The following is a 25,652-nucleotide window of genomic DNA, read 5'->3' as shown; positions in this document are numbered from 1 at the left end:
ATATTTCGTGTGACGTATAAGTTCATTTTTTTTTCTTCTTAATTACGCAGTGCTTCAACGATTGCTGATGTCTATATTTAATCAAAAGCTTATCGTAATCTGTGAAAGACATTCAGATGTATATATTCCTCTACCTTCTCAGGTATTTTTCCTTGGTATGAATGTGACCTAAGGCGCTGTAACTTAAAGTGTTTCCAAGCATTTCTGTTCCATTTCTTCAATCAGACCTCCACAATTTGTTAAAAAAAATTCGGGCCACGCCCACTTCGCTTGTCTTTCAGGCGACGTCAGGAAAACCACGAAAGCTGCTCACCTCATAACACTTGTATGCAATTACTATGCATAATTAGGCCGAAAAAATATTATTTCCTATTCGGCGCTTTCTTCAACGTCAGCCTTTCGCTATTGATCAAAAGGTTTCGGGCTGAGCCCTGTTCACCTGTCTGTCACGCCACGAAACGCTAAAAACTCACCACTTAGAAATGATGTGTACGCATTAAGGAGGCTATAATATGCCCAACAAATCTTTTTTTTTCTTTTTGCAGAATAGCCGAGGACTTCACCGTTCCGAAATGAATAGAATATGGCTATTCGCCAATCACTATAGCAGTGGTTTCTCGAAGCTGCCGGAGAGAATGGATTTATTTGCGTATAATTAAAACATTTGCGCGGCAGATAGCGTTGTCGAGCCCTTCCGGCACGTACATGACGCCGCTCGGTCAACTTTTATTTACTGAGTGTACGTTTTAGCGGCTTTTGCATCCTTCGGTTACACGTCGCCAAGACTTTCTACTAGATACCGAAACCTTAGGAAGAAGTTGGTCGATCGCCGACGCCGGAACTGGCCTCCTCATTCGGTTATCTACTTTCACTGCGCTAGCCCGGCCCCACCGATACCCTATCCACTTCTACATGCTGCTCGCCTCTGGTCAGCCAACTATATTTTTAAAAAAACATTGTCAAGGTACGCGATGCTATTCGCTTTGAAGGCAAACAAAAGTGACCTCCTATAAAACGAGGAGAGCGTTTCATTGGCCTCGCAAATAACGCTGCGGGTGACCACCAGATGCTTGCGTTGGTGATTACGCAAAGTTGACGTCAAGAGAGTGAAATAAAAACAGATGGCCATAGTTTACTGCAATAGGGCCCCTGTATTGTTTCAAACTGTTTGTAAATCCAGCCGGCTTTTTTGCTTCTGTATTGCGTTGCTATTATTTTATTTATTTGCTATTACTTTAGTGAATATGTTGTGCAGTGCTGTGATCATATAAATGCATCTAAATTTCTTCATCATTTAGCCTGTCATTTCATCTTTTAATAATCAATCGTTAGCATTAGGAGTACCTGGTACATTTGTGATTTGAGGTCATGAGGCATCGCCATAAAATATGGCAAGTTTTCGCGCACAAAAAAATCTCGATGTACTGCATTAGACCAACGGTTCTATTTTGTGCGACAGCATTTCGCTGGGACGTATCGTAGCAAGCCCTCCTAACTTGCATCCTTGATGCACTTCGAGCTACATGTTCTCTGCACCTACTTGTAGTCGGGGTTGCTTAGCTATAGCGACGACGTAGTAGAGATTGCCCGGACACATTATTTACACCCAGGAGCTCGTCGTCATCATCAGCAGCAACAGCAACAGCAGCCTATTTTATGACTACTGCAAGACGAAGGTCTCTCCTTGCGGTCTCCAATTACCCCTGTCCTGCACCAACCGATTCCAACTTGCGCCTGCAAATTTCCTAATTTCATCACCCCACCTCGTTTTCTGCCATCCTCGACTGCGCTTCCCTTCTCTTGGTACCCATTCTGTAACTTTAATGGTCCACTGGTCCTACAGATTACATGACCTGCCCAATTGGATTTTTTCTCCTGTCAACCAGAAGATCGGCTTTTCCCATTTGCTCTCTCATCCGCAACCCACTCTTCCTGCGTCTTAACGTTATGCTCAACATTTTTCGTTGTATTGCTCTTTGCGCGATCCTTAACTTGTTCTCGAGCTTGTGCTCCATATGTAAGCACCTCTAGAATGCAATGTTTGTACACCCTTCTTTTCAGTGACAGTCGTAAGCTCCCATTCAGGATCTGGCAATGCGTTCCCCGTGTGCACTCCAACCCATTCTTATTCTTCTTAAATTCTGTTCTCAAGATTAGGATCCCTTGTGAGCAATGAACTAGATAAACATACTCCTTCATACACTCTAGAAGCTGACTGGCGATCCTGAACTCTTGTTACGTTGCATTGCTATTGTCTATTATCTTTGTCTTCTACATATTGATCTTCAAGCCCACTCTAACACTCTCTCTTGAGGTCCTCCATCATTTGTTGTAATTCGTTCCCAGTGTTGCTGAACAGGGCAATGTGGTCTGTAAACCGAAGGTTGCTCAGATATTCGCCATTGAGCATCACTTCTCAGCCTTAACAGTTTAATAGTTTGAATACTTTTTCTAAGCATGCAGTGAATAGCACTGCAGAAATTGTCTGCTTATCTTACCCCTTTCTTGATAGGTAACTTTACACTTGCGCAAAAATAAGGTAGCTGTGGAATCTTTGTAACTATCCCCTAAGCTATTCAGGTATTCCTCCCGTATTCCTTGATCACGTAATGCCTCATTGACTGCTAGTATTTTTACTGAATCAGATGCGTTTTAATAATGTATGAAAGCTATATTGAGAGGTTTATTGTACTCTGCAGATTTCTCAATTACCTAATTGATGACGTTGATGTGATCCATCGTAGAGTACCCTTTCCTCAAGTCAGCCTGTTTTCTTGGTTGACTGAAATCAAGTGTTGCCTTCATTCTATTTGAAATTATGTTTGCGAATATTTTATACAATACTGAAAGTAAGCTTAGGGAGCTATAATTTTTCTGTTCTTTAACATCTCACTTTTCGTGGATTAGTACATTGTTGGCATTCTTCCAGTTCTCTGGAAGCCTTGAAGTCATGAGAAATCTCGCATAACGAGCTTTTCAAGCATGATGTCTCCGCCATCTGTGATTACTTCGAGTCTTATTCCAGCTTCTCCAGCCTCTTTTTCCCCGCTCATGCCTTGGAAGGCCCTTCTAACTTATTCGCTTGTGTTAGAAGGAGCCTCTGTATTCTGTTCATTGCTACTTCGAATGGAGGTAGCGCGGCTGCTCTGGGTACTGCACAGTTAAGTATAGAATTGTTCCGCTGCTTTTACTGCATCTTCGAAATTTCATATCATCTTACCCTGTTGGGCGTGGAGCAGAGGTAGAACCACAGGCTTTTAATCTCAAGGTCGTTAGCTCGTTTCCTCTTTCAGTACACTACATCTCCAGGCTTGGAGTGGTACCCGACACCATCAAAAAAATGCCGAGAGCCAGTGAGGCTATACTAGTCAAGATGCAACCAAATTATGGAGGCCCACAAAGCTACTACAAAAAGACACTCCCTCGCCAGAACAAGAATTGGCCTCCCTGGTGCAGTATTCGGCCATTACCTCCCTCATGACTCCTACATTTAACCGGGAGCTCATAGCTTCACCTAAATTGAAGCTCGTGAGCGTTGTCTGCACTGTCACCAAGGGAATGCGGAACGTGGTGGCAATGTTTAAGCCGGCAGCGTTATCCTGGCATGGTTGGCCGAGAATCATTCCGCCTGAGCGTCGCTGATCTACTCCGTGTCGCGAAGAAAGGCGATCAACAGACGTAAACTCTCGTTCCCATTGCTGCGGATCTCTCAGGGAACACTGCTCTTTCAAAGCTGGCGTGTCGAAGGTCTTTCGCAGAAGTGTAGGTTATGAAGCAACGTCTTTCTTTCGACGTCAAACTGTGGGCATAAGCAGATGGAGTGCTCTACATCATCGATTTCAGCATATAAGACACAAAGCTGGGAAAGCGGATACTCAAGTTTTAAATAATCAAGGCCGGGCACGCAGCCCCGGTAGCCTACGGCATACCCGATGGCATGCTTACCGTGGTGCATACTCATCAACGCTGATGGTTCTAATCATAGCGAGGTAGGTAATGTACATCGGTATACAAGAGGCACACAAAATGTTCAGCGAAGAAGAATAAAAAAACATTTTTTAATTTCTCGCAAGAAAATAATGCAGCTGTCGTTGCTACGAGATCCATCACTTCGAGCTGTGCGCCGGTGTCATGTGCCACAAATATGTAGTCGCGGCGGCACGTCCTTCGAGGAAACGCGGGCGATCATTGGTTTTGCTGTCAAGCAAAGTGAGCTTTGCAATGTCTCCTGCGAAAGAGAGAGAAGAGATCATTGATCAGTTGTCGTCTAAACATGTCGTGGAAATAAATTATCTTTTGTATTTTGCTCTGCACTCTAACATATAGCAGTCAACTACTCCTTGTTTCCTCTGAACCTCATTTCTGAACTCACTCAGCTACTATGTAGCCATGTAGGCCACATTTCTTTCTCATAATGTGTGGTTTGATAATGAAACCAAGCGTCATATAAAGAGCATATGAGCTGAAGTTATGTTATCATCGTCAGTGATTGAACAATTATTGTCGCTTTAATAAGGAACAATAAACATTCTATGTTCAGCAACTGTTGACGATTTCAAGCCTCAATCATCCTGTGCACTTCTGCTTTATTGGAAGGCGCGTTATAGTCGTTCATGCGAACGTTACATCTGGTCAGATATTTTTTTGTGGCACTTGCCGTCTCTGACCCAGGGCGGGGTAATGGCTTGCCTCAGAAACGAGGACGCTTACGTCAGGAGAAGGCAGTCAAAGTGTTAACGCTTCTTGAACATCAGTACTCACTCGTGCTCTTGATTTGCTAGACATCGATGCAAAGAAAGAAACTTCAAGCAGACACAGGTAGTCCAAAATAACCAATCACCCGTCCTCTCGTTCATTCATTTGCAGGACAGTGCTTGTCTCTTGATTTTATGTCGTGAAGCCATCTGAGCCTCTCAAAAGGTTTTACGTTTCTTAATCCGCAACATCAAATATATTGTAGCGTTGAGAACATTTTTGTGAGAATACGACTAATTACACAGCACATTAGACATATTTCTGGCTTTCGTAGACGCTATGACTGCCAAACTTTTATTCTACGCGAACCTTACACCGTGTTAAAATCAGCCAAACAAAATTGCCTCCTCTAGTATAACGCTGGACGTTGTTTATGCTCGCATTAAAGGAAGAAAGGTTTCTTCTGGGAAAGCCACATGGGATTATTTTAAAGCTTCGTGCATCTTGTAATGTGTGTCAGTTATTGCTTTGATTTAAAAGAGAAGCTATTTTTGCACGAACGAAGAAAAATATTGTAATTAGACTGGACGCTACAGCCTTCATTTCGGGCAAACATCAATACCAACGTCAATGCCAACGTCATCAATACTTCAAAAATATTCAAACGTATCATTTTCGAGAGGAATTGACATTTTTGTAAAGTTTTAAATGCGTAAGCATTTCTATGCCTACCCAAGGAGGAAAGCAGTCCGCCCGTCTCTCACGTATGACTAATCGCTATAAATAAATTAATGTATAACAAAAAATAAGTTCGAAAGTGAACACTTTGGCAATGGTGAGCTTCTAACTCATGATCCCACGCTCAGAAGCCTAGTTTCTTACCCATTGGGCTAAACAACCACCATTTTTTTTCTTTCTTACATGAAAGCACAATTTTGAGCAATACAAGAAAAACAAAGCGCCACAGAAATTTATGGTGACTGAAAACACATTCAGAAATCAGGAAAGCACGTGAACGCGTCAATTAAAGGCATCCAGACCGCCGCTGTTTCTTGTGCAGCGTGCGCACTACGAACATAAGCAACAGATTCCCCAAAAAGCAACCGAAGACTGCGCACATTCGCACATTCTAGTGCGCCAAAGGTTATGTATGCCAAGTAACATGAACTTGTCACACGGTTGGTCACAGGGACCTTTCAAAGGTAGGAAACAAATTATGTGTTGTGTTATACCTAAATCGTTTTTAAGTAATTTTAGAGAATGTCCCAGACGAATACGGCATCCCTACAGTCTACCAAGCAGTGACCAATAGCTTCAGCATGTGGACAGAAATGGCCATTTGTCGACTACGGCACGAAACAGCCCCTTTGGTTCAACCAGGTTTTGGCAACTCTCCCTTTCAAAACCTGGGCTAAAACCCTACGCCTGCACGAGGTGAGTTTTACCGGCGGTACAAAGCACATGACAAACAAAAGTTTTTCTGAAGGCTTTCGTGAAAGATTTGTTGATGGTGAGCTTGAAGCCTTCTCTAGGACCACATGCAGTGCCGCATTGTAGACAATATGAAAATTTCAATTTTACGAAAATTGAATGCCAAACGAGCCACATGCCCGATGCGTTTTGGTGGTCGCGGGATGTGGCTTTCTTTGGGGTGTTCCTTCAACGACGCAAATGTAACCGATCTCTGGGCTTATGCGCTTCACTTCGCACAATACGCACAATACAGATACATGAGCAGTCAATGAGCCGATAAAAAGTGATGAGGGGTTATGTGGGCCTGATAAAGGTTCATAATGGTTCGACGGGGATGGACAATGTGCTAAAGAGCGATTAGGGCTTATAAAATTGGAAGCAATTCTGATAAGGTTAATAAGCACCAATAAGGGTCGGATCAAATCCGATAAGATTGATAAGAATCGATAAGGATTGATAAGGCTCGGATCAAGTACGATCAGTTTTATAACAACCAATAAGTGCTGACGATGGTCGTATCTAGGCTGATAAGGTTTATAACGACCAATAAGGATAGGTAAGGTCGGATCAAGTTCCATAAACATTGATAACGACACCGGGCTGTGTGGAGATGAGCAAGTGGCACAATGCTTACGCATACTTGGACAACTCCCAGATGAGTTTCTGCGGTAATTTTCTTGCCCACAAAAGAGCCACGAAGGCCGTTACAGAAATGCGACGCATTCTTTTAAATTATTCTCCAGGTGATTATTCAGCAGCTATATACGAGAGCAGAGATTAACGGGACTTTGCGGCAGAACATCATTAGCGTTGGTGGGACCGAGTTAGCATGTCTGTAATAATCACTGACGAAATAATTACTTAAACTCGCTAACGGGTTTTCAGTGATATCTAAGGGACATGTTACAGTCCCTTAATTCATGTTTCCCAACACGCAAAGCAGAATTGTCTATCAAAATTCTGTTGCTAACACCTGGTTCACAAAATGCACAGACAAATGGCGGGGAGAAACACATTGGTGTTACGGTTGACATTTAAAAGCACCCAACAGTGAAGTGTGGCGTTCAGAGATAGTCCGAGCTTTTCTTGTTTGCGACATCGTCGTCAGGCTCGAACAGAGCTCGGGGATATAATGGCTTTTGAAGTGGGTTCTCATTTCCAGGTGGTCTTTTACGAACGTGAAGAAGTCATTTTTCGAAGTTCCCCGTTCAGATGCTGAATCTAGCATCGCATTGTGTTTTTTTAACTGTATTCAAGGACAGTTCGGTGTCTATGTGTGGCGCCAGCTGCTCCACTTCCCTGATGGCAGTTTTCCTCATTCCGTCCATTAAAAAAAACTGGGACAGATGCACTGGAATATTTGGGCAAACAAAGTTCGCGTACAACAATATAAAGGTCCAAACGACATAAATGTTCATAAAACATTATTGTTCACAAAGTACGGCTGTTATTGAGAAGTTGCAAATGAGATCACTCTTGTGTGCCGCATTCCTAGCCCAACGCTCACTTACCGCAAACAAAACTACAGAAACTCGAAAGTTCAATGACAGACACTTCAACAGGAATACATGCTGCGTCGCTTCGAATTCCTTGTCGCAAAACTCGACGTTAATTGCGTGTATACAAACATGATTTAACAGCCTGCGATAACAATTTTGATTGCACCTGCTGGATTTTCGCGTCAACTCGATGAGTTCGAAACATTGTTGACGGGTGCTTTTCGTCGTCTGATGCCACACGACAGTCCAGATATAGTTGGCATTAATTTTCACAAAAGCTGGCAGCAAGAATATGCTATCTTCCATGCAGTTTTTGCATATGTCAGACTTTATATATTCCGGATTTCATATATCCAGGGTGTGAAAATATATTACACGATCGCTTCCCAGTCAACATTAAATAACACTGAAGCAACTGAGCAGTATAATGTCCAGGGGCTCTCGCGGAGAGATTGCATCCTTACCGTATAGTTTGCGTATGGTTGCCTCATCCAGGCTTCGCGGTGAACCTGAAAAGTAGATGGCAAATATAATGGACTTTCCTCCTCTTAGATTAAAGGTTTCAGAAAGTTGTAGATGATCCCTAAGCATATTATTATGAGATGAAAACACGAAAGCGTTTCTTTTGGCCAGTTTTCTGTTACGAAGGCGTGCTGCAAAATGTTGTTGCCAGGTTGTGTTATGAAGAATGAGGCAGTGTGAAAAGCCGAATTGTGTTTATTTACATTATTTGGTGCAATCAAAGTGGCGTCCACACCACTTTACCTATCTTCCTACATTTCGTCGAGGCTGTATGCATCGCAGCTCTCGGCTATACCGAAGCAGTATGGCCACCACGGTGGTACTATTTCCACCGGTGGAAATATAGAGGAAAATATTTGTAGTCACTAAATGAATTAAACAAATGTCAAATTGATGGGAATGAAAGTGGATGAAAAAATTACACCCATTTCACTTTGTGAAGATGGAATGGCAGGGAAAGCTGACGATAGTCAAAGCTCTCAAACTAAAAGCAAAGTGCTTTCTCTGCCATTCCATCTTCACGGAGTTGAATGGTTGTCATATTTTGCGTTGCGAGTCTGGCATCGTTGCTCGTTCGGAGGTACCCGGGCTCGTGATTGTCCCTTTCGTTCAGCATAACGGGAACGTTCTTTGTCGGTGGTCATTTCGCTGTTTCGCTGGTGCTGTTCCCTCCAGCGTTCCTCGTACGCATATTGTTCTTCGGGTGTACGAACTATACGTGTCCGCCCCATCAATAACGCAGCTGTTGAATGGATCACAACCCCTTAATTAATGCCTCACACCCCCTTTGACGCGGCCTCCCAATCACGACGACCGAAGAGAAGTGAATTCTACGCTGTAATGACGAGCGGCCACGGAGCCAGCTGAGGAAGAAGACGACAACGAACGCGTGAACAGTGTCACTAGCGTGTTTGCGCGTTTGGTGCCGAAAATTTTTAAGTCCTTTTCGAAATTTTTGTAAGAAACATTTTTCCCCAAAACATCTGTTCTTACCCGTATGCCTGGGACTTCTTTGGGTCCCACCTGTGAGAAGAATAGTTCAAGGGCGGGTTACAGGCTCCCGAGCCCACAGGGGTCGGTGCAACTGAGCTTAGATCCTTTCTGTGCTGTCACCAGGATCACTGTGGTGTCACCAGGTGTCACTAACCTTCCGTAGTTCTGGTCGCAGGTCGGGTACGAACTCACGTCTTCGCATTACGCGTGCGATGCTCTTAATATTTGGATACCGTGGTACCATTTTCTCATCCACTTTATGGGGCATTTATGTTTTTCTACTAGAACTAACCCTGGGAGTGTTAGCCATCACAACCAGTCACAGGCCTTGGCAACGGATGTGGAACATCCTTTCTGCCGCAGGCGTCCAGTGTACTTTAACTTTTTGGGTGAAGTTTACTAGTCAATAAACCCACACATGCTACCTGAAGGCATCAATGCTGCCGGATTCGATATCCTCGCTATATAATGAACGAGAAGGAAGGAAAGCGAGGAGCCCAATGTTTGATAATCATATCATAAGAAGCCAACAAACAAAGGCGTGTGAGTGCTGGCGCTGGCTAATACTCCCGAGGTTATTTATAGTAGATAAACATAGACAGCCCGTAAAGTGGAAGCAAAAACGGCGCCGCGGTAACACAATTGGTAAGAGCATCTCCCTTGTAATGCGAGGGCGGAGGCTCGTATCCCACCTGCGGCCAGTTGTTTCCCATGCACTTTCTTTTCCATAATTTAGAATTTGTTTACACCAAATAATAAGTACATGTACTTTCCCCTATGCTGTCCTTGGTGTCGTTGTTGGCTTCTTATGATATGACTAATGAAAATTTGGCCCCTAGCTTTCCTTTCTTCTCTTCCGTGGGTGATGTCGTTTAACAGCCTCCGGTGTCGTTATCCTCTTGCCATTCCAGTGAAGGATACATAGACACTATCATGGCCTTCTGATCCGGATATCAGGTGGAGATATACATCTCACCCCGCATCCTGTATGGACGTTCTGCGGCTGCAGGCGGTTGCTTCGGTGTAGTGTAGCGCGCGCCGATTGCTGCTGTGGCAGCTGTTGGCGCCGGCGTCACTTCCGGTGGGAGAGGTCACGTCCTTTCCGAACATGGCTTTTTCGGACGCCTTTTGCTCACACCATCTGGGTGTGCGCTTTCGCCAATCTAGCCAATAAAGGCTTTAGCGTTAAAAACTTATCCGATTGAAATCCGTTTCAAAAGTTAGAATATAATCATGACACGGTGTGAATGTTGTCCAATACGTTTTACCTAGAAATGAATTTCGCCAAATTGGTTCGAGCACGCGCACCTCTTTAAATTCTGCGTGCACTCATCAGACTACGAGGGTGATGAAATAATGGTAACTGGAGCGATGCATGAATGTCTATAAGAAATTAGACTAGCCGTATCTCTTCTTTTTTAGACTGGAAGTAAAAACACGTTATGTAAAAATGTGCACCGTATGAAAACGTAGAACGTCAATAGGCAATAACGAAGATCAACTTCGAACTTCTCAAAGTAACGGCCTAAATCGTTTGACAACTGGTGACTGTTTCGGTAGGCACAAGAAGGTCGAGTTATTTAGCAGAGCTATAACAACGATGCAGTTGCAAGATATTCGCCAATTAGTACCATTTTATTGACACTAAATTCGTCACACGGGAGTCACTGGCATCGCGTCTTGGAAATGTCTGTAAATTTTCGCTTAAAGAAATAATATGTCTACTCAGAAGCTCTTGTGTTTTCAGTTGATGTTCTCTTTTATTTACTTCTACCTTTATTTAGACGAGGAGCACATAAATGCGCCAAGAGCGCAGCCGCCGAGGTTATGGCATGAGGGGCTGTTGCAATAGCAGAACGCTACAGCCTCCAGATGCTACGAGGGTTGCAATGTAGGCTTGTTGGTAATGCATCTTCAAAGGGAGTATGGTAGCGCGATATGGTAGCGCTGTGTGTGTCCCTTTGTGTCTTCTCTTGTGCCGTCTTTGAATCGCGCTACCATACTCCCTTTCCAGATGCTAGGCGCATAAATGTTGTGCGTACTGAAAACTTTGTCGCACTGTTAGGAGCTGGTACAGCCCGTAATGAAGTTGTGTTTGCATATAACCTTATGGTGTGTTCGATACGCCAAACATGTCATGGCGTCAACGTAGAGTGCTATACACATGCTTTTCCGTCCTCTCCATGCTAAGTCCCATTTTCCAACTACTCTAAGGAAGCCGTTGCATTCAGGGTGTGACGCGGACAGCGCCTATTAAGTTCACCTCAATAACTTCTGTGAAGCAGTTATATGGCAAAGAAGTACCTTAGTTATTGTCTCAGAAAATATTATATCGGATAAAATTATGTTTATCGCATGTTTCAAAGTAGTCCTTATGCAAGCCAGAATAGAGAAAATAATCGTTGCAAGTTGATTAAAGTATTATGGATTAGTGATCTTATGTGGAGACTTATAGAGGTGAAAACATGGAGGTTATTTTTCCAATTGAGGCGCGTTGCCCTGCAGAATGCTGAGGTAGTTAAACTATGCATGTCTTCTGGGCGTTAAAGGTATTCAAGTTATGCGCAGGCATTAGTTTTATAATATTGTCACGTACGAGTCTCTGCCGTTGTGGACAAAAGGACGTTGGGAGGTGAAGAGGAAATTGAAGTGTCTTGACGATCGGTAGATGGTGTTACCTTCGCTACTGAGCTTGTAAATGTATATATTGTAAGCACAATTAACGTACTTCGTCGTTTTCATTTGTACATAGCCATCATCATCTTCCCTGTTGTTCTTCTTCTTCACGCGTGAGCTCAGGCGTTGCCTTCTTTTGGAATAAACAGCGCTGGACAACTTGATCGGTCTCGGTATTATAAAGTGGTGGAGGTACGTCAAGACCCCGACGTCCTCTCGCGTTCCCGTCCTCCCTGCAGCTCCGTTCCGGTCGCCGCCTGCGCCCAGCTACCCCTACAACAATGGAAACCCTGTCGGAAACCCTGTCCCCCTGTCGTTGCGGGACTCCGCGGTGATGACGTCGACGACTGGATCGACCCCTACGACCGCGTGAGTTCGTGCAATAAGTGGAACGACACCCAGAAATTGAGGCACGTCGCATTCTACTTGAACGGTGTTGCAAAGACGTGGTATTTCAACCACGAATCCGACATCGTGGATTGGCCCACGTTTACCTCCAAGCTGCGGCAGATCTTCGCTTCCTCGCCTGGCCTTGCAGAAGTCACCAATCAGAAGCTGGGAACGCGCCACCAACTTCCACAAGAGTCTTACACATCATACATAGAGGATGTCTTGGCTCTGTGCCGCCGTGCGAATCCTAGCATGACGGAAGCCGAACGCGTTCGCCACATCTTAAAAGGCATTGGTTCTGTCACGTTCAACGCCTTAATCGTGCAAAATCCGGCTTCTGTCCAAGACATCACTTCAACGTGTCAACGCCTAGACGAGCTGCAATCTATTCGTCTTCCACATGACAGCAGCGATCCTCAGGTTCCCCATTCTCCAGATCTACGTGCTCTTATCCGCACCATCATCCGCGAAGAGCTTCAACTACAAGACCTAAGGTTGTCCACCTTCTGCCTGCGCCCCAACCACCCCCCCCCCCTTCGACTTGCGCGAGGTCGTAACGCAAGAGTTGACAGCGATGACTACAGCCACGACGCATCTTGCTCCGGTAGCGCGCCCCACACCTGCCTACGCAGATTTTGCTTCACTACCCACCCCTACCGTGACCTCCGTGCCTACTGACGTTTCCTATGACCATTTGCATTCGATGGGAACCAGAGCACTTGCTGCGCCATCGTACCCTCAGTGGCGTCCACCTCGTCCTGTTTGTTTTTACTGTGGTATACACGGCCATATATCTCGCTTCTGCCGCCATCGCCAGCAGCATCAAAGACGAGGCGATGTTTAGCATGAGAGAGACCGCACTCGTCGATTAGACGCCTACTATCCCGGATCGTACTCTTCCCCTCAACAGCGTTCTCCGTCTCCTCCAGCTGCTCCCAATCTGCCTCATAGTTCCCGTTCGGCCAGACGTCGTTCTCCATCGCCTTGCCGGCGCTCTACATCACCACTTCGCCCCACTTCGCATCTTGTCGACCAGCGCTCGGAAAACTAACTGTTGCAGTTTTTGGAGGGGAAACTGCTTCTTATCGATCTTCACGAATTCCTGCTGTTCGCCCGGCCAACATGCTTTCTGTAACTGTCGAAAGTGTTCCCCCGTCAGCTCTCATCAATACCGGTGCCGCCGTTTCTGTTCTTCGTAGTGACCTGTGTTCCCGGCTCCGGAAAGTAAAAACGCATTATCTTGGACCTATTTTGCGTGGTGCTAATAATGCATTCATTTACCCCGACAGACAGTGTACTGCTCGTGTTCTCATCGATGGCATACCCAACTACATTGAGTTTATCATCCTTCCAACGCGTATCCATGAACTTATACTGGGTTGGGACTTCCTACATTTCATGTAGAGAGGAAGCTGTCCATATCACGGATACAGCGCTTGCACCTGTTACGGACTCTTCACTTTCATGCGCGAGCTTGACCATCGCTGCAGACTACGTCCTGCGTCCTGGTCACGAAGACGTTGTAGCCATAACATCCAGTCAGATCGCCGACGGAGACGCCCTAGTCGTCCCTTCTTCCCGCTGTACTTTTCGTGGAATTCTCATTGCCACCTGTCTCGTCCGGTTTTCACGTGGCCGCGCCCTTCTGTCTGCTTCCAACACGACCCCAGATCCTGTGATACTGCCCAAAGAGATGACTGCGGCAACCTTAGCTGACACTCAACCTATCTCTATAGTTACGCTTTGCCCTTCCTCATCGCCAGCACCAACCTCAGATTTGTATTGTCTTTTCCCTCCTCCAACCGTTCTTGGGTCTGACCTAACAGCCGCGGAGACCGAAGCCTTACTGGTGGTCTTGGCAAAGCACAAAGCCTGCTTCGATAGCTGTTCCCCTGTGTTGAGCCAAACTTCTGCGGCTACACACCGCATCGAAACTGATGGTTCCGCTACAATACGACGATGCCCCTATCGTGTATCGCCGTCCGAACGCTGGTTAATTGAACAGGTTGCTGAAATGCTTGCGCGGAAAATAATACGACCTTCATCTAGCCCATGGGCTTCTCCCGTGGTTCTGGTAAAGAAAAAAGATGGCTCCGTTCGCTTTTGCGTCGATTATCGAGCGCTCAGTAAGATCACACGCAAGGATGTATATCCAATACCTCGAATTGAGGACGCTTTGGACACACTACAAGGGGAGGAGTATTTCTCCACCCTTGATCTTCGATCAGGATATTAGCAAATTCCGATGAACGAGACTAACAAAGAAAAGACCGCGTTCGCTACACCAGACAGACTTTATGAATTTAACGTGATGCCTCTTGGCCTTTGTAACGCTCCTGCCACATTTAAGCGGATGATAGAAAACGTACTTCGTGGTATAAAATCGAAGACCTGCCTCTGTTATCTGGACGATATTGTCATATTTTCCTCTGACTTCAACCAACATCTTCATCTATTAGACCAAGTTCTCAAGTGCCTTGCAAATGCTGGTCTCCCAATCAATAAAAAAAAATGCAAATTTGCAAGCAAGTCTATAAACGTATTGGGTCACGACGTCTCAAAAGATGGCATCCAGCCAGACCCTGAAAAGATTAGTGCCGTTCTCCAGTTTCCTCGCCCCAAGCAACAGAAAGATCTCCGTAGTTTCCTTGGCTTGGCGTCGTATTTTCGTCAATTTATACGCAACTTCGCAGCAATAGCCGCTCCTTTACACAAGCTACTGGTTACCGGTGCCTCTTTCACATGGACTAGTGACTGCGAGTCGGCTTTTCAAGATCTTAAGCGGCATCCTACTTCCAGACCAGTGCTTCGCCACTTCGATAATCGAGCCCCCACCATACTCCATACTGACGCAAGCGCACAGGGTATTGGCGCAGTACTTCTGCAACGTAATGCAGCCTCTAAAGAGCAAGTCATAGCATATGCCAGCCGAACACTTTCTCCAGCTGAGTGGAACTACACCATTACAGAGCAAGAGTGTCTGGCTATCGTTTCGTCGATTCAGAAATTTCGTCCATACCTTTACGGCCGCCACTTTACCATCGCCACCGACCATCACGCTCTGTGTTGGCTGTCATCAATGAAAAACATGTCAGGCCGCTTAGGACGCTGGATACTCCGCTTGCAGAAATATGACTTTACTATAACGTACAAGTCTGGAAAAAGTCATCATGATGCAGACACATTGTCTCGCTGCCCACTCTCACTCTCTCCCGGTAACGCGCCGTCGTCTTCCCCACCACGCCGTTCCGATGCTACGCCGGCCTCACACCAGCTCTCGATAACGCCCCTGGACCAAGTTACGCTTTCATCACGCTTCGATTTCGTCTTGCTTCAGCGGGCCAACTCCTACTGTCGAGCTCTCATGGATCGCCTTAGTGGGTTCGCCGAACCACCCAACAGCCGCTTGCGACGCCAACTTCGACAATTCCGCCTTCAAGGTGGCGTGCTTCATCGCTACGTTTACCACCCAACAGATCACCGGTGGGTCCCAGTTCTACCTCGCTGCCTTCGCCTGCGAGCATTACAGGCACTTCACGACGAGGTATTGGCTTCCACAAGACTTACGACCGCATAAAGACCCGCTGCTTCTGGCCTGGCCTATCCACAACGGTGGCGAAATACATTGCCTTTTGTGCGTCATGTCAGCACCGCAAACGCTCGACATCCCCTCCTGCCGGTTTACTACAACCTCTCCCTTGCCCGGACGCACCTTTTGAATTTGTTGGTATTGATTTATATGGTCCCTTGCCCTTGGCACCCTCCGGCCACCGTTGGATTGTCACTTCGGTCGACTATTTAACAAGATATGCCGATACTGCCCCTCTGCGATCCGGTGCCGCTTCTGAGGTCGCCGACTTTTTCTTGCGCTCCATTGTCTTGCGCCACGGGGCTCCTCGCGTTCTTCTCAGTTCTTCTCTTCTCAGTGGCAAGGCGTTCATTTCCCAAGTTCTCGAGGAAGTTCTTCGGGCCGCCAATACCGTCCACAAATCTACTTCTACCTATCATCCGCAAACCAATGGCCTTACTGAGCGGTTCCACCGTACGCTGTCTGACATGATTTCCATGTACATCCGTCCTGACCACACTGACCTGGATAAAATTCTTCCTTTTGTGACATTCGCATATAATACTGCTATAACGGACTGCCGGCTACAGCCCTTTCTTCCTTGTATATGGACGATCTCCTTCCACCATATTTGACAGAGAATTCTTTTTAGCACCTTCTTCGTCTAACGCGTTGCTTCCAGAAGATTTTGCTGCCCGAATTTCACATTGCCGTCAAATTGCCCGGAAAAGCACAGAAGTTACCCAAGCAGAGCGCAAACGTCACTGCGTTGACAAACGCCGTGACCTACGTTTTCACCCTGGAGACCAAGTCCTGCTTTGGACTCCAGTCCGCCCTCCAGGCCTCTGTGAGAAGTTCTTTCCACGCTACATTGCCCCATACACCGTTGTGCAGCAAACAGCTGCAGTGAACTATCTCGTCCGCCCAGTACACTCCGTCACTGACCGGCTCCGCCGGAATGCCGAAATTGTTCACGTCTCGCGGATGAAGCTCCCCGTTTAGATAATCTCTAATCTGCGGCCTGGCGGGCCGCTTCCATGACGGGGGGAAGTTAGTGTAAGCACTATTAGCGTACCTCGTCGTTTTCATTTGTACAGGATGAAGCTCCCCGTTCAGATAATCTCTAATCTGCGGCCAAGCTGGCCGCTTCCATGACGAGGGGAAGTTAGTGTAAGCACTATTAACGTACTTCGTCGTTTTCATTTGTACATAGCCATCATCATCTTCCCTGTTCGTCTTCTTCACGCGTGAGTTCGGGCGTTGCCGTCTTTTGGAATAAACAGCGCTGGACAACTTGATCGGTCTCGGTATTATAATATTGTAAATAGATATCCCCGAAACATTTTGTGGAGGTGCAGGGTACTCTCACAACAAGCCGGCCCTGGATATTCGCAGCGGGCTTTTACATCGGTTCCGCTGTTATGGCTACTGACGCTGCCTCCACCTCTGACGCTGCTTCCACCGCTCACACGCCAGCGGCAGTAATGCTAACCTAGCTGCGTCGCCCGAGAATCTTCATCGGCACTGGAAAGGTCGACGTCGAAGACTGGCTGACGTCGTATGAACGCGTTGGTAAGCACAACAAGTGGGATGCCACACTTCAGCTGGCCAACATGATCTTTTACTTGGGAGGAGCCGCGAAGGTATGGTTCGAGACGCGTGTAGCCGACATTAGAAGCTGGGACTCCTGCGAGGAAAAGCTACGCCATCTTTTCGGAAGACCTCTGGGACGTCAGATGGAGGCCAAGCAAGAGGTAGCGTTTCGTGCCCAGACATCAACCGAATCGTACGTCGAGCATATTCAAGACATTGTGGCTCTCTGCCGTAAAGCGGACGCGGACAGGCTGGAGGCCGATAAAGTCGGACACATCTTGAAGGGCATCGCGAACGATGCGTTCCGTCTCCTACTTTGCAGGAACTGCTCAACGGTTGAGTCCATCATTAAGGAATGCCGGCATTTTGAGCAAGCGAAGAGCAAACGCATCATACAACGCCTCGACGGACTTCCGAATACGGCTGCCACCTCCTCCTGCAACGACCCTCTGGTGTCACATTACGACCCTCCGGCGTCACATCCGCCTACAACACCAAGTTTGACACAGGCCAAGCGTCGCGAACTTGAGGCTATGGCTCCAAGTTCTCACTGCTCCCATACGCATGACAACATGACCATGTCGCTCATTCAAGCTGTTGTGCGCCAAGAAATTGCAAACATGGACATCCAGTCTGCCGTCCGGCAACGTCCCAACCCTAGTGCTCTTCTCATTGCCTCCGCTGCACCCCGACAGTCGTTCGCGAATCGATATCGGAACCCCTCGTAGTGGTGAACACCGGATGACAGACCAGTTCGCTTTACTTGCTCCCGGGTAGGTCACATCTCCTGCCACTGCCACTGCCACTGCCACTGCTGGCACTCCTCGCCTCAACCATATGCTGATCCCCGCTTCGACCGAGACCCTCGGCCTCTATCTGGACCATACAATGCCGGTCTTCCCTCTCGGGGAAACACGACTAACCGCTCGCCCTCGCCGCAACGCCGTCCGTCCCGTTCGCCTACACCTCGACGTCCCTCGTCGTCGTCCTACGCGGGCCGCTTCATGGAAACTAAGCAATGCAGCCCCCGGAGGTGGGGCTGCATTGACCACTCGGATTGCAAAACCTCTGCTGACCCCTGCTCCTCGACCGAATTTTGTTGAAATTTTTGTTGATGATGTACCCGTTCAAGCCCTCATTGATACTGGCGCTGAGCTGTCGGTTACGCGATCAGATCTTCGTATCCGTCTCCGAAAAGTCCTGACACCTGCCGAGTCGCCTGCCGTCCGAATAGCTAATGGCAGTAAGGCAGCCGTGATGGGAATGTGCGTCGCGCGTGTTACCGTTGCCGGCCGTCCAATGTTAGTCCTGTTTACTGTACTGACCGAATGTCCCCACGAAGTGATTCTTGGAATCGACTTTCTGGCTGCCCATTCAACACTTATTGACTGTGCAACCGGTGCCCTGTGCAACTGCCCCATTATTTTGCCGACCCGACCGACAACAAGTCCCGCCTTCGTTCTACTGAATTTGTTCGACTTGAACCTGACGCTGCGACTAACGTCCTCATGTCGCCTTCTCCACCACTTCAACATGATCCTTACGCGGTGTTCCCACTTTGTGACGTCCTCCTGGCCCGTCAAATAGCACTACCCAGCTCAATTATAACTCTTGTCAACAATAAAGCGCGGCTTCCTCTTCTGAACTTTGGTTCGTGTCTGCAAGTGCTTCCTCAGGGTGTACCTCCTGCTATGCTGTTCCCCTTTGGTAGACTGCGGAGTAGCTCGTCTTACGCCCGAACCTCGATTCGACACTGCTGCAGCTTCTCCCCTCCTACTTCACGCAACGACGAGTTTGCACCAATGTTATCTATTGATTTACGACCTGCTTACGCCGATGCCCTTCGCCGCATTCTCATGTGCTATGAAGACATTTTTGATTTTGGCAATCGCCCGCTAGGTGGAACCCGTGTCGTCACCATCCAATCCACACTGGTGACGCTCCTCCTATACAGCGGCGGCTCTTGCGCGTGTCTGCGGCTGAACGCCAGGTGATCCAAACGGAGAAGGGAAGAAGTTTGGGTGTGTTGGTGGGATACATACAAATTGGGATTCATAACGCAAGAATGACACAAGGACGAAGCAGGAACACGGGACGAGCGCTTGTCGCTATGTGACCCAGTTTGTATGTATCCCACCAACACGCCCAAACTTCTTCCCCTGCTAAAGTGCATTTCTAGTACCTTGGCCCTTCCCTATGCTGTTCCTCCTGATCTTTGTTCTTAGCGCTGGTCTCGTGTTCCTCTCCGACTTATTCAGACAAACACATTTCCTAACCTACACAAATACAGTAAAATGTTCCCACATACATATCGCGGCATCTGCCCCTGGTGCGGCGACACACGCCCTACACTCTTCCACATCTCGTGGGGGTGCGGGGGCAAACCTCAACACTTAAAGACGCCTAGCACGCAATTTGAGCGGTGGGAGGTACAGCTGACCGGCGATACCCTGGCGGGACAAGAAGCTCTCGTCCAGCAAGTACGTCGAGCAGCCATGGCCAGTGGAGTCCTGGAATGAGGACACCACCCACTCGACCTCAAGAGCAACCACCTCGATGGTTCTAATAAATGTTTTTTCTCTCTCTCTCTCTCTCGTGTTCCTGCTTCCTCCTTGTGTCATTCTTGCGCTATGTATCCCAGTTTGTATGGATCCAAACGGAGGTGGACAAAATGCTCTCCAAAGATATTATCGAGCCTTCCTGCAGTCCGTGGGCGTCATCTGTCGTTTTAGTTAAAAAGAAGGACAATACCTGGAGATTATGTATCAGATACCGCCACCTCAATAAGATTATAAAAAAGTACGTGTACTCGCTTCCACGTATTGATGAGGCGCTGGACCACTTACATGGTGCCAGGTATTTTTCGTCGATTGATTTGCGCTCTGGCTACTGGCGAATTGCAGTAGATGAACGAGATCGCGAAAAGGCCGCCTTCGTCACCCCAGGTGGTCTCTACCAATTTAAAGTTATGCCTTTCGGGCTATGTAATGCCCCTGCTACCTTCGAGTGCATGATTGACTCTCTTCTGCTCGCATTCAAATGGACCACATGCCTCTGCTACCTTGATGACGTCATTGTTTTTTCACCGACGTTTGAGAGCCACCTCCACCGACTCTCAGCTATCCTTGCTGTTTTTCGATGAGCTCGCCTACAACTCAATTTCGTAAAATGCCATTTCGGCCACCGCCAAATACGAGTACTTGGTGATTGGTTGACGCTACTGGCGCCCAGCCTGATCCTGATAAAGTTTGTGCCATTGGTGAGTTTCCACTTCCGCTTTCTTCTACTGGTGTCCGAAGTTTCCTGGCGCTGTGTTCCTATTTTCGGTGATTTATCCAGAATTTTGCCGAAATCGTTCGTCCTCTCACAGACCTCCTCACAAGGACACTACTTTTTGTTGGGGACCCAACCAGGCTGCAGCATTTTCAACGCTTATCAGTCGCCTTATCAATCCACCCGTGTTGAGTCATTTTCATCCGTATGCCTACACAGAAGTTCGCACTGATGCCAGCGGCCATGGCATTGGCGCAATCTTGTCCGAACGACAGCGGGACACCAATCGCGTGATCGCGTATGCATCCCCGTAACAATATTGTCGATACAACACACGGAAGTTCTGTATCGACTATCGGCACCTTAACTAGATTACAAAGAAGGATGCGGCCCTTTGCGGCCAATACACGATGCACTCGATTCTCTCCATGGCGCAAGGTACTTTTCTTGTTTAGATCTGCGGTCTGGCTATTGGCAAATTGCCGTTGACGAGCAGGTTCGCGATAAGGCCCCATTCGTTACACACGATGGGCTCTCGACCAGTTTAAAGTTATGCTCTTTGGGTTGTATAACGCATCAGCAACATTCAAAGGGATGATGGACTGCCTCCTTCGCGGGTTCAAGTGGCCCGCTTGCCTGTGCTACCATTACGACGTCGTTTTTTCGCCTACATTTCCCAGTCATCTACAACGACTATCGGCTATCCTGCAGCTATTTCGCAACACCCGTCTTCTACTTAAGTCCTCCAAATGCCGTTTCGGCAGACGTGAGATCACCATAATCGTCCATCTTGATGACGCTGCCGTTATCGAACGTGACCTTGCCAAATACTTGCTGTTACAAATTTTCTAACGCCCGTTCTTCGCAGGACGGCCATATCGGGGCATCGTTAAGTAGCTTCTTGTGATTTTTGTCAACGCCAGAAAAATGTGCCACTCCAGGGGCGTAGCTAGGAGGGGGCGGGGCTTATGGGGCTTCAGCACCCTCCCCCTCCCCCCCGAAAATTTTTCGTGCTGTCATGCACCGCCGACCAAAACAACCCCCGGCGCAGGAAATCATTCTGGACTTTGTCTATAATGTCTTTTTCACGCTCGAAAAGACATGTCAGCGCGAACGAGGCCGCGAAATCTACCGAGCGCATGGATATATATTTCGAAAATTTATGGGTATAAAGTTCTCATAAACTTTTGATACAAAATGTGCATTGATATATCCAGAGTCCTGCTTTAGATTTTCAATTCTGGAACTTTGTGGGTTTAATCTTATAAATATTTGACGTTAACGGTGCAATGGCTTTTCTAAAGTCTTACATGGGACCATACAACGAGACAAGCCAAATCAACACATTATCAGACAAGTTGACAAAGCAAGCTACAAGGTCCGATGAGATGAAGCGTGGTGGTGGTTCATTTGTGCCGTGATCTCACTGAAAAGAATAACAACATATTTTTCACTTGCACCAAAGCACCCAATCAAGAAATTAAAGCCAGCAAAGATAACTATTTTCTTATTTATTTTTTCACTTTGACTTTTATTCCCGAGGACACATTGAGCCTCTTCATTTGTCTTGTTCTCGCAACCCGCGGGCTGCCACAGTCGGCTAGAGCGCATGCGTTTTCCCGTGTTGCCCCAACCACCGCGCGGCGCACTTTGGTGCGCGTTCGTTTTTGTCTGCCCGAGTGGATTTTCGCCTGGCACAGTTTGGGACGGTTTCTGGCTAGCAGACGAGTAAAATAAACAATGGTCGCTCGCCGCCATCAGTGTGGGGACTCGACGGATAGCAACGCGTTCGCTTGAGCGTAACTTCTCCGGAAAGTCTTTTCTCGCCGGTGTAGGATACCGATCAGTATGCGTATGTTTCTCTATGGGCCAAGCGTCTCACGTTTTCTTCGATATTCCTTAGCTGGCCACATTAGGTGCCCAAAGTAGGCATTCGATTGTGGCCAACATGCTTTCTTTGGCATTTTTTTTATTTCGGTGCTCCAGCCCCACAAAAAGAAGAAGGCATTGTTGCGGCGCAGAGAATTGCCGCATGGTCAAAGTTCGATTAAGTTTCTTCTTTTTCGCAAAGTAACTGGCCACGGGACGCTTCAGGTGCCGGATACTCTTATTACATTATTGCGATAGCAATTATATGGACACTCCAGGCGTATTCCTGCCTTCTCCTTAATGTCTCGTATAAATTCCAAGCGCGATAACATCGTGCCCGCGCGCCGCAAGCTACATCTGCGAGTGAAAAGCGTTGGGGGGAGCGGGGTGGCATGGGTGAGCCGACGATGGTGGCTGGGTCTTGTATGCGCAAGGGAGAAAAGCGGGGAGAAAGCGCGCCGCCTTCCGTCGCGTGCGATACACGGGGGAAGTGGAGGGAGGGGGGTGGCGGGTTTTAGGATTCTGTGATCTGTGAATCTGTTATCGTCCAACATATTTATTTGCCTTGTTTGACGCATTATATACGGTCACTTTTTCTTAGATATGTAGATTTATTGGAGACTTATAGGCATATTTAAATACCTTGTTACGAGGATTTGTGTATACGTGCAGTGAACTTCGTTTCCAGTGATACTTTTTGCCCTTTATTAAGCTATATTTAAGAAAGAAAACATCAGACATCCACCCGTTCGTAGCAATTGCTACAAAGGAAACCTTCAATTGCTACAAAGAAAATTACTTTTCTCCACCTTGCGGGTTTCCCCAGAACTAGTACGTCAAACTCTTGCCTTTGCTTCGTGTTGTCGACAAATTCGACTTCGCCCTGCCATCTGCTGGCCACCTGCTTAGCTCAGATGGTAGAGCAGCTGCCCCGGAAAGGCGGTGGTCCCGGGTTCGAGTCTCGGACCAGCACGAATTTTTCTTCAACTGTGAAGCTTTTCTTTCGAGGAACCCGTATGGGTTCCCTTTGTAGCATTTTCTATGAACGGGTGGATGCCTCATTTTTCCTTTATTAGTTACTTCTCCCCACCTTGCGGGTTTCCGCAGAACTATTACGTCAAATTAAGCTGTATCTTCGCATTCATAAAGTACGAGGGCGAGTCAAATGAAAGTTAGCCTACTCACACCGTGCAATAATGGTTCGGTTCATTATCTCCGATGCATGCGCGTAGCACACAGGCATCTTTCATTTACAAAAGTGACACGCAGGTGTGAGGGTAAATGTTCTTTAATGCTCTTATATACACTGGGTTGCACATGGTTGCGTGACATAATGGACGCTCCGAAATTTGAACAGCGTGGTGTCGTGAGGTTTCTTGACAGCTGAAGGTGTTTCGCAAACAGTCATTAGTCACCGTATGCCTGCCATGTACGTTGAATATTGCAATTCACTGGCCTCTGTGAAGCATGATTTTGGCTTCTAGCACGAAGTGAAACACGGACACAAAAAGAAGCAGACAGGACGAGCGCTAACTCTCAACTAAATTTTTATTGAAACGAGGAACATATATATAGGTGATTGCAAAAACCGTAGCATCAGAACATGACAATGTAAAAGCATCAGTTAAACATGTCAGTGGGTATGGAAGTCAAAGAACAAAAATTATTTCAGATTAGTACACGTATTGCGAAGGTACTGGAATTCGCAATCTAATAGTGACAACGAAGCATGACTGACGCAAGTGTCTCCTAATCTTTTTATGTGGAAAGCCTCGATAATTTCCCTCGTGGTTTGGCATCTGTGTCTAGAAAGAATTTTTGTGCCTTTAAAGAAAGGTTTGCATCCACAATCGAAGCAATGTGCGGCTAAATGTGATGCGTTAGGGTTGTTTAGTGAATGTTTGTGTTCTTTTAGTCTAATGTTAATGCATATACCACTCTGTCCAATGTAAGCTGTCCCACATTCGAGTGGAATCTGATAAACTATGCCCGTGTTGCAAGGCACTAAAGGGGACACATGTTTAACTCCGCAAGCATCTTTTCTTTTTTTGCCTTCCTGTTCAAGTCTCCTATTTATCAAAGGGCACATGTTAGCCAACTTTCGTTAGCCAAAATGTTAGCCAACTGAACAACCCTAACGCATCACATTTAGCCGCACATTGTTTCGATTGTGGATGCAAACCTTTCTTTAAAGACACAAAAATTCTTTCTAGACACAGATGCCAAACCACGAGGGAAATTATCGAGGCTTTCCACATAAAAAAGATTAGGAGACACTTGCGTCAGTCATGCTTCGTTGTCTCTGTTAGATTGCGAATTCCAGTACCTTCGCAATACGTGTACTAATCTGAAATAATTTTTGTTCTTTGACTTCCATACCCACTGACATGTTTAACTGATGCTTTTACATTGTCATGTTCTGATGCTACGGTTTTTGCAATCACCTATATATATGTTCCTCGTTTCAATAAAAATTTAGTTGAGAGTTAGCGCTCGTCCTGTCTGCTCCTTTTTGTGTCCGTGTTTCACTTCGCGCTAGAAGCCAAAATCATGTTACCGTACCAACTCGCCCAACTGTCTATCCTTTTGCTCTGTGAAGCGTGGGATCAAAGGGTTCAAAGAAGGACGTGAAAGTTGCAAAGGCAATCCAAGACCGAGCCAAAGCCACCGTATATTCACAACCAACTCAATTACAAACGTCGATGACCTTATTAGACAAGAACGGAGGATAAGCATCGATGATCTGGCAGAGCCTGTGAACATCAGTCACGGTTCGGTTCGCACCGTAATTCATGAACATCTCGGTTATCGGCTTTGTGTGCGCAATGAATGCCCAGGATTTTGAACCACCGCCAGAAGATGGAGAGGTTCGGCGCTGTCTTCACTCATTTGGTCCGCTATCATAATGAGGGTGACAACTTCTTGTCTGTAATTGTCACCGGGGACGAATCATGGTGCCACTATTAAGAGCCTAAAACACGACGGCAATGCTTACAGTGGAAACATTCGAATTCACCCCTCCCAAAGAAAGCAAAAGCCTTTATTTCTGCCGGAAAGGTGTTGTTGACTTTTTTTTTTCAATCGTCAGGGGCCATTACTGA

At 46.8% G+C, this 25,652-nt stretch overlaps 1 protein-coding gene across 2 annotated transcripts in view; it reads right to left on the bottom strand.

Moving 5' to 3' along the window:
* Nucleotides 1–4,038: 4,038 nt before the first annotated feature.
* Nucleotides 4,039–25,652, bottom strand: part of LOC135917214 (probable thiopurine S-methyltransferase) — an 86,434-nt gene continuing 64,820 nt past the window's right edge. For both annotated transcript variants that reach the window (XM_065450736.1, XM_065450737.1), the window contains 2 exons: nt 8,132–8,176; nt 4,039–4,228 (listed from right to left, as the gene is read on the bottom strand). In XM_065450736.1, the coding sequence (XP_065306808.1) occupies nt 4,107–4,228; nt 8,132–8,176 (167 nt within the window). In that variant the 3' untranslated portion in view covers nt 4,039–4,106. The remainder of the gene's footprint in view (nt 4,229–8,131; nt 8,177–25,652) is intronic.

The sequence above is a fragment of the Dermacentor albipictus genome, chromosome 7, assembly GCF_038994185.2.
Source record: "Dermacentor albipictus isolate Rhodes 1998 colony chromosome 7, USDA_Dalb.pri_finalv2, whole genome shotgun sequence".
Classification (NCBI taxonomy): Eukaryota; Metazoa; Arthropoda; class Arachnida; order Ixodida; family Ixodidae; genus Dermacentor; species Dermacentor albipictus.
This window is presented reverse-complemented; position numbering and strand designations above follow the sequence as displayed.